The sequence below is a fragment of the Prunus avium genome, chromosome 4 (assembly GCF_965620075.1).
Source record: "Prunus avium chromosome 4, drPruAviu1.hap1.1, whole genome shotgun sequence".
In the NCBI taxonomy this organism is placed as follows: domain Eukaryota; kingdom Viridiplantae; phylum Streptophyta; class Magnoliopsida; order Rosales; family Rosaceae; genus Prunus; species Prunus avium.
Window position 1 is genome coordinate 14053571 of NC_142287.1, and position 13854 is coordinate 14067424.

Genomic DNA, 13854 nt, shown 5'->3' on the forward strand with positions numbered 1-13854 from the left:
TCCTTCCAAGCTATAAACACCATAGCCTTCAAACCTTAAGCTTTTCCTCCCATTATTCTTCTCTTGAAACTTTTAAATCCATAAAGCCTCACCAAGCATAACTCCAATCTTTCCCTTCCTTCCAAGCTATAAACACCATAGCCACAAACAACAAATTATCAATACCCAAACTCAAGCATATCCAACACCAAGCCAAGCACATGCATTCTCATTTGCTAAACTTGTGGATCTTTAGCTCACACACTCCAAGCTCTCATGCCAAGCTCATATAATTTCATGTCAACATCAACAAGTCATCTTTAACTCTTCGTCAAGCTACCGGAAACATCAGCAAGTCATCTTCAACTCTTTGTCAAGCTATCGGAAATGTCAGCACCAAACACGCAGCTGCTGGAAGAAGAACAGAGTACTCCCCTGGGACATGCTTCTCCCTCAAGATGCTTTGGGCCTAGTCCTCGCTAACTTAGAAAAAGGAGCAACGAAGGCTTGATCCACCACTCTATGGCGGTCCGAGAATCAACAAGCCCGAACAAGCCTTCCGACGAAAAAAGACCCCAACAATTGTAATGCTATTTTTTTCTATGACTTATGAATCACATTAATATTGTTTAAATTATAGGGATATTTGGTTATCAAAATTTTTATATATAAAGCTTTTAGCCTTCAAAATTGCACATTTGATAAAAAATTCCTCGGTCCGCCAGTGGTTAGGGGAGAATTAGTTTCATCAAGCTCGGTCTAGTCAGGCGGTGTTGAGCTAAAACCAAGTGGTCGTGATGGTGTTTTTGTTGGTGTGACTTGTGGACTAATTAAACTTTCCTTGCACACCAAAGATTCCCATATTAATTGTAATTGATTTCCCTTTTATTTCTGATTTCCTACTGTAAATAGAATTAGGAGTTATTACTTTCCTTGTGTAGGGGTCTTTTCCTTCTGGCAGCAAATGGGCTGGGCTGCTGCAACGAGTGATCTGAGGCAAGTGTCCCCTTTGTGTCTGAGTTCGAAGATTAAGCCCCAAAGATGTCTCGAAAGGGTGATGACGCCTGTTGGGGTCTTTTTGTTCCAACAGCTAGACGAATGGGCTTGGACTGCTGTAAAGGATGAGCTGAGGAGGTTGCCCCTGTTTCTAAGTTCGAAGACTAGGCTCCAAGAGAGTTTTGAAAGGGTTTGTGAAAACCCTTTGAAAACACCTTGGTTCCCTTCACCAATGAACCAAATAAACGTGACAAATTAGCAATGGAATGGCTTGGCATGAGGAGCTTGTGGCATGGGAGCTAAGCTTTCACAAGTTTAGCAATTTGAGAGAGAGAAAAGCATGAGTTTCTTACAAAGGACAGAAATTAAGACTGGGGCAGAGGAATATTAGGAAGGTTTTTTATCTCAGGAAAAGAAGAAAACAACGGAGGAAGATGATTGGGTGGCTTGAGTAAATTTCAGGTTACTTGACAAAGCTTGGTCAAGCTCTGAAACTGGGTTTGCAGGTGAGAGAGAAAGCTTGCTCCCTGAAGAATGGGTTGGTTTTCTGGGTAGCTAAGGCCCTCTTTTATAGCCACAAAGAACCCTAATTTTGTCTTAGCTTTTCCCCATCTTTCATTGTTTCGTCCCACTATAACTTCTTTGGTGAATTTCTCTCTTCCAAAACGCATGGGTAAGGAACCCTTCATGGTTCCAAGGGTTTGACGCAGCTGGACCTCCCCCAAAAGGGTGAGGCGCCACCTGCTTTTCTTATCAGTTTTCAAGATGGAGCTTGCAAAGGAAAAGAGAGATGGAGGGAGTTCTTTGCCCGATAGGTATTCCTATGAATCTCCGTTGGTTTTTGCAGTGGCTTGCTATTTGACTTGGTTCTGAGACTTTTGACAATGCTAGATATTTTATAAGGTACTGGGCTGGGCTTGTATGTACAGTGTTGGGGTTATCGGTGTTCTCCTTTCCAGCGGCCTGCACGCTTTCGTCCAGCTGCTGGAAGTGGCTTATCCGTTTTTGGGCATTCTAACTGTCATGGATTTTCCTAAATGCTACAGCAGCCTATGGGATGTTCTCCTAAGGCATTGGGTCATATTCTCTCCTCTCTCATGCTAACCCATGTGTTTGGGCTCAAGAAATAGGCTTGAGTTTTGGGGCTCCCAAGCAGCCCAAAACTTCCATTTCTTGGCTCATCAATGGGCCTCATGAAAGCTCGTTACCATCCATACCACAACCCACTCAAGCAAGCCCCGAGCATTTGCGTGGCTTGGGCCCACTTAAGCTTGTAGCGTGGCTATGTGTGAAATAATGATTTCCTGCTTGGCATGGCATGTCGCTTGGCGTGCTTGAATTTTGTCGTCTTTGAAAAGAGACATAATGCTTGACAAAATAATTAGCATGAGCTTGTAGAGCCAATGCCTTTTATAGGCTCATTTTAATTCCTAGCGTGATAAATTGCATATTTATTTGGCATGACACGTGTTTGTGGCTCGTGCAAGCGTGCATGAAGAATTTTGCATGCTCCGAATTGGGTTTCTTCTTAATAAGGTGTCGCACTGGGCCGGGAATTTATTTGGGCCCAACCCTTGATTTTTTGGGCCTCAACAACGCCTTAGAAAACTCTTTGGCTATCTTTACCAACGAAAGTAACAATAAATTGCAAGTAAATCTTCTAGCTTGGCATGGGAGCAAAATTATCATGAGTTTAGCACTTTAGGAGAGAGAGAGCTGTGGGTTCCTATGAAGGTCAGAGGTTCTAATGGAAGGGAAGAGAGGTTCTAAGGAGGCTTGGTGGAGAGTTTTGGATGATTTTCGCAGTTTCCGGCAGCTTGACAGTGACTCTGTCAAAGCTTATGTCAATCTGCCAAGATGGGGGAAATAAAGGAAAATTAGCAAGGATAGCACGAAAATGGCTGAGTTTGCAAGTGAGAGAGAAAGCTTGCTCTCTGAAGGTTGTGGGTTGTGTTGTGTTGGGTGGAAGGGGTCTTATTTATAGCTGCTGGGAATGGGTCTTCTCCAAGAAACCCTAATGGTTTCTTCCCAATCTAGCTAAGCTTTCCTCTTCCTTTCTTCTCCTCTTTCTTGACTTACCTCATGGTGGCAAAAATCAGTTCTGCCAAATCCCACAAAATCAGAGATTTTTGGGAGCTCCAGGCTTCTTCCGGCGGCTGCTTCAGAGGAGAGCTTCCATTTTCATCCATCTTCTTTCTCCTCTTTCTTCCTCTTTCCATGGCCAAATCTGATGAAGGAAAGAAAATGGGTGCACCTGCTGGTTTAAAGGATGGCATCCTTCCTTGCGTGCCAAAATCCCTTGGTCCTTCGAATGCCTTTGCTGTAAATTTGTTCCCCCATCACGTGCTGAAGCTTCCAGCGGCTTTGTATACATGGACACCTTTGCTTCTTTTTGTAGCTTTTGTTTTCACCCAAGTGCTGAGGCTCCTGTTGACTTTTATGCTAATTGTATGGGCTTCTTGAGACAACAATATGAAATGGGCTAAGCTTATCAAGTGTTGAGCCATCTTGGTTGTAGTAATGGGCTATCTTTTGGTTGGGATATTTTAATTGGAGCAATGGGCTATTTTGGTTGGGCTACCCTAATTGAAGCAATGGGCTATCTTCTCTCTTGTGCTTACCCATGTTTGGGCCTAAGAAATGGGCTTGAGTCCCGAGTCTCCCAAGTGACCCGGAACTTCCATTTCTCGGTCCACCAATGGGCCTTATGACAATTTATTACCATCTATACCACAACCCACTCAAGCAAGCCCCGGGCATTCGAGTGGCTTGGGCTCACTTAAGCTTGTAGTGCGATTGGGTGTGAAATAATAATTTCCCGCTTGGCATGGCATGTTGCTTGGCATGCTTTTAAATATGATGCTTGATAGGATAATTGGCATGGATTTGCAGAGCTAAATGCATTTTATAATTTTAATCTCAATTTCTAGCATGACGGATTTTTATTTAGCATGGCGTGCGGAGTATGACTCGTGTATGTCATACTTTCATGTGCTCCAAATTAGATCTTTTTTCAATAATATATCATTTTGGGCCAGGGATTTATTCGGGCCCAACCATAGATTTTTTGGGCCTCAACACCTTGACCTTCAAGGTTTTATTGTACTATAAATATGACCTCATACAAGGAGAAGAATACACAAAATATTCCCACAAACACATATTCCCTCATAGTTTCTTATATTTTAGCATGGTATCAGAGCAGTGATCTTGGGATTGCTGACTCTAGTTTCAAACTCTCACCGCCATGGGGGAGGATGATTTTTTTCATTCCTCATGGAGGTAGTACCACCGGCCTCGGCTCTCCTTCTCACCCGACCTTAGCCGAATTAAGTGCTCAGATGGCTCAGCTCCTATCGCCACAGAACCAGACCTCGAACTCGATCCTCATTCAGGATCCGACCTAGACCTCGATTCTGAACTCGATCCTCACTCAGGATCCGACCTAGACTTTCGAGAGGCTTTTTAAAAAAAAAAAAAAATTATTTTAGAATTAAAAAAGATAATGGGTAGTTGTGTTCCATAAAAAGAGGATCCATTATCTGATTTTTCTTTTAAAATTAAAATTTTTAAATATGAAAAAGTGTGAATTTACCATATTATCCTCATTTAATTAATAATTTTTATTCTTAATGTTTGCATTAACCAAGGGCATTTTCTGGTATTTTGAATGTTTCACAATTCTCTGCCTTTTGCTTTATATATATAGATGAATTGACAGAAAATGACTTAAAATTTTGATTTAATGGAAATTGTAACGAAGTTAGACTTAGGTGGTAAATTACAATACTTTTCAAATTTTAGGTGGTTAAAAGTTCATGTGACAATTGAACACAACCCTAAAAGGTGGCATTTATGCAAATTTCTCAAAAATAAACAAATAAGTATGGGTTGGCGATAATTGTGTTTATGTTGAAATGGGGATAAAATATAAACAATTTGTGTTTCGGCCAATTCTAACTTTTTCTTTAATAAAAAAAATTAAAATATATGGTTCACTAAAATGAAAAAGTTTATAACAATGGTAAGGTAAGATTTATGTGTTTGTTTAAATCTAGTAGATTGCTAGACTACTATACTGACTTTGGTTTGGATTAGCCCAAAGGAGCAAATTTGATGAATTTTTATACACAAATTATAGTAAATTTGAGAATTCATAATGGTTTGGTTGGGTCAAGACAAGAAATTGATGGATCCATCCATATAGCACAAGAATTCTTGAAGTCATTCTATAGTTAGGGTGCCATATATGGACCTTAGATTTGGAACTTTAGGTTAGTCGCATGATTTATCTGAATTGTAACTTCACTTAAGTGCCCCGTTTGGTTCACGGAATGAATTTGATGGGAAATCTTTTCCCATGTCATTTCCTAAGGGATGGGAAATGGTGATTCCTTTCCCATGTTTGGTAATGCCGGGAAAGTGACCCGGAAATATCACTTTATTTCCTTTCCCATGTTTGTTTTGAGTAGGAATGGAAAACAAATTTTGTTTAGTTTCCCAATTGTACCCCTATTAAAATAATAAAAAAAATACCAATAATTGTTGGATAAAAACTGTAATTATGAATTGTTAGTAAGGACAAATTAGTCAGAAAAAAAGTTAGTCTTACTTTCCCATGGGAAGGGAAAGTGAAACCCAAGTAGGAAGGAAGGATTCACTTTCCCTCCTACTTTCCCATGTGCTAGGCAACGCTTTCCCATGCCTGACTTACCAAACATGGGAAAGCAATTGGTTTCCCATCCCCAAGATTCCTTTCCCGTGAACCAAACGCAGCCTTAATGAAACGATCATATGTCTATTATAAAAATTCACATGAGAGGTTCATATATGGCACCCTTTTAGAGAATTTCACCTTGATCTAGTTTTGTGGGTCCAAGTAGAATGAGTGAAGTACGACAAGTCTGGGCCTTGGGAGTTTTTTTTATAGCGGAACCGCTGTGCAAGTGCAACAGTGAATGTGAGGAGGAGGGAGGAAAGTAGGAAGGAAGTGGGAAAATGGTGGAAGGCGAGAGGGAAAAGAAGAAGAAGAAGAAGAAAAGGCAGCCTAAGCCTCAGCCATTAGAGGAAGAAGATAACGAGCCTAAGCATAAGAAGAAGAAAAAAAGGGAGGGTTTCTATGTCAATTTCTCCAGTGGACCTGTTCAAAGTGAAACCCAAACCCATGAAGAAGAAGACAATAAAAAGGGTAAGAGCGAGGGAAAGAATAAGAGAAGACGAAAAGTCAATGCCATACGCGTTGGCGAGCGGCTGGTTTCTCCTTATTTTCACAATCAAGGAGGAGGAGGAGGAGGAGGAGGAGGAGATGGAGAAAAAGGTAAGACCTCTACTAAAATTATTAATTCAGACAGTTGTGATGTACTAGTAGTTGTTGAAACTGAAACAATTTGTTATGAAAATAAAACAGAGAAAAAGAAGAAGAAGAAAAAGGAACAAGAAGGCAACGACAATGTGGATTTAGACGAGGCCAATGCCAATGCCAAAGCCAACGCCAGCCATAAAAGAAGAAGAAGAAGAAGAAGAGAAGTTCCGAAATGCGATGATGGCCAACGGGTGGTTTCACCCTATTTTCAGAATCAAGGAGGAGATGGAGAAAAGGGTAAGATATTCCCAACCTCTGCCACCAATTCAGGCATTCTTGTTAATGTAGTAGCTCAAAATGAAAAGTCTTCTTATGAAAACAAACCCAAGACAAAGAAGAAAAAGGAAAAACTAAATTACAATGTGGGTTTACTTGAGGCCAATGCCAATGTTAATTCCGACCACAAAAGAAGAAGAAAAGCCCCTATATGCATTGGACAGCGAGTGGTTTCTCCCTATTTTCAGAATCAAGGGGGAGATGGAAAAAAGGGTAAGATGTTTGCGACCTACCTTAATGTAGTAGCTGAAATTGAAAAGGTTTCTGGTGAAAATAAAACCAAGGAAAAGGAACAAGTAAATTTCAATGACGTTTGTGATGGTATTAGCATAAAGAGGAAGAGGAGAATGGTAACACGACATGATAAGGATGACAATAGTTGCACAAATGCTCTGGAGCCCGAGCCCAAGCCCGAGGAGATTACAGAGTTCCTGCCAACCTCTCCGGAAGCCATTCACAAAGATGAAAGTATGGAACCTGCAGGTGTTGCCAATGAGGATGTGACTTCAGTGGAGTTATCCGGTGCTAATGGCATCGGAAAGAAGAAGAAGAAGAGGGGAAACCGGGAAACAAGCACTATGATGAATGTAGTAAATGAGAAAGAAAGGGATGCGGAAGAGAAGTCTGAGATGAATCCCCAAATAAAGGCTAATAAAAGTAATAATGGGATTTTGAAACTTGAGGATGTACTTGCACAATTTGCATACAAGGGTGGTGCTAGTGTGAACAACATACGAATTGACAAACAGAAGAAGATGGGCACTCCGTTGCAAACTTATTATCAAATTAGTGGTGTGAAGAAACAAGAAGTGGAAGAAGAGGAGGAGAAAAAATATCAGAAGGAAAGTGAAACAGCACCCCATTTCCCATTGAATAATATTATCAATTCTTCCATTGTAGTAAGTGAGAGTGCCAGGAACACAACTGAGGAGCATGCCACTGTGCCAAGCACCTGCAGAAACTTCAAAGAAGAAAAAGTGAGTCAGAATAGTGCAGAAAATGGAAAGGTTTCTTCCAAGAGGAGGAAAAATGAAAATCACCAAAGAATAGCACGTGTGGAAGTCCGAAAGGTTTCCCCTTACTTCCAAACATCAGGAGGGCAAGAATTGTTGGTAAATGGGGGTGATGATACAAAAGCTAAACTGCCTAAACGCTGTTCAAAAACTTGTTCCAAGTCTGTTAAGGTCTCTTCCTACTTTCAGAAAGAATCCAAAGAAGAAGATAATGTGGATGGCCACTTGTTGGAAAGTAAAAAAAGGCGTAAGAGATCTCTGGCAATTAAGACTACTCTTTCTGCTTCCCAGAAGAAAGACGAAGCATACCGAAGAAGAACTCCAGATAACACATGGATTCCTCCTCGCTCGGAATATGGTCTCATGCAGGAGGATCATTTCCATGATCCTTGGAGAGTATTGGTGATTTGCATGCTCCTTAATCAGACAACGGGATTGCAGGTCTTGTTTCTTTATATAACTTCGTCACTTGATTACTTGACCATTCATAGTATTATGTCTATATTAGATTTGGACTACTATAAATTGCATGATTCATATAAGTACATATATATAGAGAGTAGGGGTTTAGTAAGTAACTACGATAAGTAGTTAAAATAAGTAACCAATCATTGACTGTTAAGTCTAGTTTTGAATCATTCTGATTGGCAAAGTAAAATATTCCCACTCAAGTCTCTTAACATTAGCCTTAGAAAGAGTTCACGATTTGTTTATTTATTTCAGAAAGAGATATTGGCTCGACTTCTGGCTATGCCATCACATTTTAAACATAATAGTTTGAGTAATGGTACCAAATACCCCCTACATCTAACTGAAGCATATATGATCTAATTCTTCCGAATGATAGCCGTCACTTGTTGTAGGCATTTTGTTTAATGAGGTTTTTGAAAATGCATAATTATACATGGATTTTTAGAAGAGATAATTGTACATGCATATTTAGGACTAGTTCCACCCCTTTCCCATAAGACATTTTCTGTCTGTTATTTGTATCTTTTAGTAGAGTTCCCTCAGCTTTATTGTTTTTGTTGGTTGTTCTCTTCATGGCTTATGAGTTATTTCCTTGTCTTGCTCTAAGAAAGCACTGGAAAATGGAAAAGGAATAATTACGAGAACGACATCAAATTGAATTGACTGATCTTATTAAAATTTGGGTTGCTAGAATGTTAGACGCTTTTGAACTTCTACACTGTGTGGTAATGACTATACATAGCCATTTGTGTACTAGGATTGGAAAAGAGGTTTGCAAGCAGAAAGATTATAGAACTTCTCCCTATGATGTTATTGATGTTAATTTATCTACACTAGTCCTCAGAAGGGAATGAAAGTTTATTTTAATTTCAAACAATATTTCCTTACAGATAACGTAGAATGTTTTTTCAAATTAGCATGGAAAGTATTAACTTTCGGATTATATATTGGATGATGGTTCTGGTGGACACTGTTATTGATAGTATGGTGCTTAGTTCTCTAGTCCAGTGACATCTAGTCCTTTGCTTTGTTCCATTGCTTTGTATAATTTCATTTCCATTAGTGAAATTTTTTTCCTATCTAAAACCTCAGAATTCATCTCAGGCCATAGAAGTCTTTAAAATCAGAATCATAAGATTTGGAATTTATAACAGTTTATTGTTTCCAAAAAAAGAAAGATGCTAACTTGAGTAAGCCTAACTGTTAGAATTTGATTCAATGAATATAGCTGCAATCTTAACCGTTAAATAATTTTTATGAAGGTGACTGCTGTTATGTTTTATCAAATAATCCTGTTTACTTGCTTTTCAAAAAAATTAAAATAAAATCCTGTTTTCTATCGCTAACTGTGCAGTCTAGGTTCTCACAGTAGTACAGTATAGCTACATTATACCTGTATGTAAATTACACTGAAAATTACTAATCTAAGTTATGCTTTTTCGTTTATGATTTAATATAATGGGTCCACGGTTTTGTTTCATGGGATCCTTGATCTGGTGTTGGACTGTGGATTGGAAAAAAAAATTAAAAATGTGATCTTGACTTTTAACACTCATTTCAAAGTGATGAAAGATGTGAATACTTTTCCCTACCGTTCCTATGGATTTATTGTGTAATGGATTATATGCAGGCAAGAAGAGTTATATCAGATCTCTTCACTTTGTGTCCCAACGCAAAGGCTGCTACTGAGGCTGCCACAGAGGATATAGAAAAGGTTATAAAAAGTCTTGGTCTACAGAAGAAGAGGGCAGTGATGATACAGCGTTTGTCTCAGGAGTATTTGGAGGAAAGCTGGAGCTATGTAACTGACTTGCATGGTGTTGGCAAGTAAATTGGCTAATCTAAAATCCTTTTATTTGCTTATATATTCTTGTTCTTTCTATTTGTTCCTCCTGTTTATTTTGGCAATGCTTAAGAAGCCTATGCGTCTGGTTTCTCTGGAGTTTTGGAGTTTTGGGATGAGTACATGGTTCCCCAATGTACATGTCAAAATAAAATCATGACCTGCCTAGGCTGGATAAAGCGGTTGCTTTCAGCAATCCAACCATTCATGATGAAATTCATGTTTTCATGGGTCGCACTGCCTTATTTTGAGGGATAAAAAATGGTACCATTTTGATGGCATGATGTGACACAACGTGAAACGTTAATTTTCTCTTTAATGGTTGAGATTTTGCAGAGTCCAGACTAGTGTTCTCCCCAAACTCCAGAGAAGCCAATTGACCTCCCTCCCCATCCAATTGCATGCAAGTTATTCAACTTGATCTTGACGCAAGCAAGCTGAATTTTCCTGTTTATTTGAGCTAGGTATGCAGCTGATGCATATGCAATATTTTGCACTGGAAAATGGGAACGAGTGAAGCCTACGGACCACATGCTAAATTATTACTGGGAATTTCTCGGCAGAATTGTTCCTACTGTGTAAGAGGCAGTTTGGCCTGAGAGCAGAGACTTTGTCGTTGAAGACTTTAATGTGTACAGCTGTGTTTTAGACGTTTTTCTTTATTGCTCATATGTACTAAGAGCATCACCATTAATAGTTCAATAAATTGATCTTTTTGGGCATATTGAATTGAATTGCACTTTTAGTTGGAATGTTACAGTTCAATAGCTTCAAATTAATACTTATAATTAATTATACGTTTTTTTACGTACTTAAATAAAATAAAAGGGATAAATTTAGAGTTTTTCTATTTAAACCCCACACATTTCTTTATTCATCCCAATACTTCAATTATTAAGCTCTTAAGTTTTATTATTGTATGAAAAGACAAAAAAATCATCAAACTTAATACTTAACCTTGGTACATCTATACACACACCCGATCACTTGGAAGAAGTCAAATTCAATTTGAGTTTCCTCGGCGGTTGGTATGGCAGTTATCCTCATACCCATAGACTGAATCTAACTCTTGTCTTTCCCTTCCCTTGAAATAAACAAAAAGTCAATTTGAGTTTCTTCGTCTTTGATGAATTGGCTTAAATATCTTGAAGAGAATGTGAATGACTAAAGTCAGGATGGCCACATGCAAAAGTGTGATTGTTGATACAAAAATAAAAGCTCTAGTGACCATGAAGTGTGATTGTTGAAAATAAAACCAAAACCTCCTTGGAATTTTAATAATAAATAAAATAAAACCAAAACATCTAGTACAACTTAATAATAATAATAATAAATAATGATGCTACACATTTGACAACAATGTTTTTATCTCTTTAAGTAATGTGAGGTTGAGATGAACTTAGAGTGGGGAGGGGCAAAATAACAGGGTGTTGGGCGTGGGGTGTGAGGTTGATGAGTTTTTTATTTTTATTTTTATTTTTATGGGTGTGTATTTAGGGGTAGTTTGGGAAGATAGTGAGGTTTTCTTAGAAATTGTGAAAATTTGAATTAGAACTTGGGGTGAACAAAGATAAGTGCGAGTTTAAATAGAAAAACTCCAAATTTAATAACACTAAAAATTGTGCTATTGCAATATTCTCAAAGAGATCTTAAAAAGAGACCAATTTTGAAATTTTCAATTAATTGATGGATTTTTTTTTCTATTGCATTGAACTATTGCACAACCATTGTGGATGCTCTTAATCCATTAATTGCTGTTTTTTTTTTCCATTTTATTGGCATGTGGGTCCCATAGTTAGCCTATTGCAATTGCAAAAGAGGGTTCATCACATAGCACCCTCTATTGCAATGAACTAAATCACACCATTGCAAGTGAGATTTTACTGTTTTAGTTCAATTTCATGCAATAAAATTGCATTGATAATAATCATTGCAGATGTTCTAAGTACCAATGTTTTAAATGGTGATTGTGTATCACGTCGCAAATTGCGTAAAGTGTTGCGTAAAAATCAACGATGCATTGTCGTGTAAGCTTTTTGGTAATAGAAAAATATTAATTATATATATAAAAAATTCATATTGTAACTCTTTATAAGTAATAAAAAAAAAGGCCATCCAAAAGTTTTAATTATCCTCCTCCTCATCCATAAGTTATGGGAAGATTCAACTAACTCATATATCTTCATTCTCATCAACCAGCATTCCTCTTTTTAGAGCCTTGATTTTTTAAGATTTTTTTAATGTCATTTTATTATATTATATAATTGATTTATGAATTTTTTTAAAGAAATTGGTGGGTCCTAAAGTGGACACGTCATGAGTTAATGTCTGACCAAACGATCAACTTAACAAAAGGCTTAAATTGGTCAGATTTGAAAATCATCGGGTGTAAATTGATGAAATTGAAACTCGGGGGCCCATATTGAGGATGACCCCAAACCTTCAGGGAGGTTTTTGACGTTAGCCCTTAAATATATTAACATTTTCTTTTTGAAATATATATATTTGGATATGTGCAAAAATGCCAAATTGGTTTTTTTTTTTTTTTTTTGAAGACCTTTCCTATTGAGAGGGGTGATAGCATACTGTAGGGGTCTTTTTCTTCCAGCAGCTTGACGAATGGGCCTGGGCTGCTGTAAAGAGCAAATGGCTGGAATCGCCCCTTGTGTCTGAGTTCGAGAATCAAACCCCAAGTGTGCTTCGAAAGGGTAGCTGAGCCTTAGGAAACACCTTGGTCTTCTTCACCAACGAGACTAATAGTTGCTTGCATGTAAATATTGTGGCTTGGCATGAGAGGCTTGTGGCATGGGAGCTGAGCATTCGTGAGTTTAGCATGAGAGAGAGAAAGAGCTGTGATTTCCTATGAGAAACAGAGTTTTTAAGGCAAGGGAAGAGAGGATCTGACGAGGGTTTGGCTGAAAAGAGGGAGAAGGAGACAAGGAGAGGGCAATGGGTGGCTTAAGTGATTTTCCGGCAGCTTGACGAAAGCTCTATCAAGCACTGGAACAGTTCTGCCAGGAGGGAAAATGGGGAAGAAGGATGAATAGTGCACGAAATTGCTAGGTTTTGAAGATGAGAGGGAAGCTTGCTCAATGGATGTGTGTTATGAGAGAGAGAGAGAGAGAGAGAGAGAGAGAGAGAGAGAGAGAGAGAGAGATGAAGAAGATGGAAGAACAAAGCATGAAATTGAAGGATTCCAAAGGGGATGCTTGCCTTCGATCGATTCTCATGGTTGCTGGGAGGCTTGCAGCAACCAAGGTGAGTTGTTTTGCTGGGTAGAAAGTGCCTCCTTTTATAGGCGCTGGAAACCCTTAATTTTGTCAAGCTTCCCTCCTTTTTCTCTTCACTTTCTTCCATTTAATCTTGTTTGGTGAAACTTCCTTAGCCTGAAACCATAGGCACGCAGCTTTTTGGGGTTCCAAGGTCCTCAAGCAGCAGGACTTCTCCATGTGGGTGAGGAGCCACCCACTTTTGTTTCTTGTTTTCTCACCAAAGCTTGAAGAGGAAAGAATGGGTAAGGGTGCTGGTCAAAAGGTGATTCCATCAGCACATGGTTTTGCTTGGTTTTGGTGGTTTGGCTTCGATCTGGTTTTAAGAAAGATGCTGGATATTTCCACGATGTTGGATATAAGACGTTGGGCTGTTTTGTTTCCAGCAGCTTGTGAGTTTGCTCAAGTAGCTGGAAGTTTTAGCTGATGTGGGATTTCTTCAAGTGTTGTGGGCCTTTTCTTAAGGTGATGGACTATTGGGTTTTCTCTCTCATGCTTACCCATATGTTTGGGCTCAAGGAATGAGCTTGAGTTTTGGTGCTCCCAAGTAGCCCAAAACTTCCACTCCTTGAACCATCAATGGGCCTCGTGAATACTCGTAACCATCCATACCACAACCCGCTCAGCAAGCCCCAGGCATTCGCG

At 38.9% G+C, this 13854-nt stretch overlaps 1 protein-coding gene across 2 annotated transcripts; it reads left to right on the forward strand.

Moving 5' to 3' along the window:
- Nucleotides 1-5881: 5881 nt before the first annotated feature.
- Nucleotides 5882-10662, forward strand: LOC110756371 (DNA glycosylase superfamily protein). 2 transcript variants are annotated; one of them, XM_021957788.2, is made up of 4 exons: nucleotides 5882-6292; nucleotides 6383-8067; nucleotides 9728-9920; nucleotides 10405-10662. In XM_021957788.2, the coding sequence occupies exons 1-4, from the start codon at nucleotides 5974-5976 to the stop codon at nucleotides 10455-10457; spliced, it is 2250 nt and encodes a 749-aa protein (XP_021813480.1). In that variant the 5' UTR covers nucleotides 5882-5973; the 3' UTR covers nucleotides 10458-10662. The 2 variants fall into 2 exon arrangements, with proteins under 2 accessions (XP_021813480.1, XP_021813479.1); XM_021957787.2 differs by having other exon boundaries at nucleotides 5886-6292; nucleotides 9728-9924.
- Nucleotides 10663-13854: the final 3192 nt, after the last annotated feature.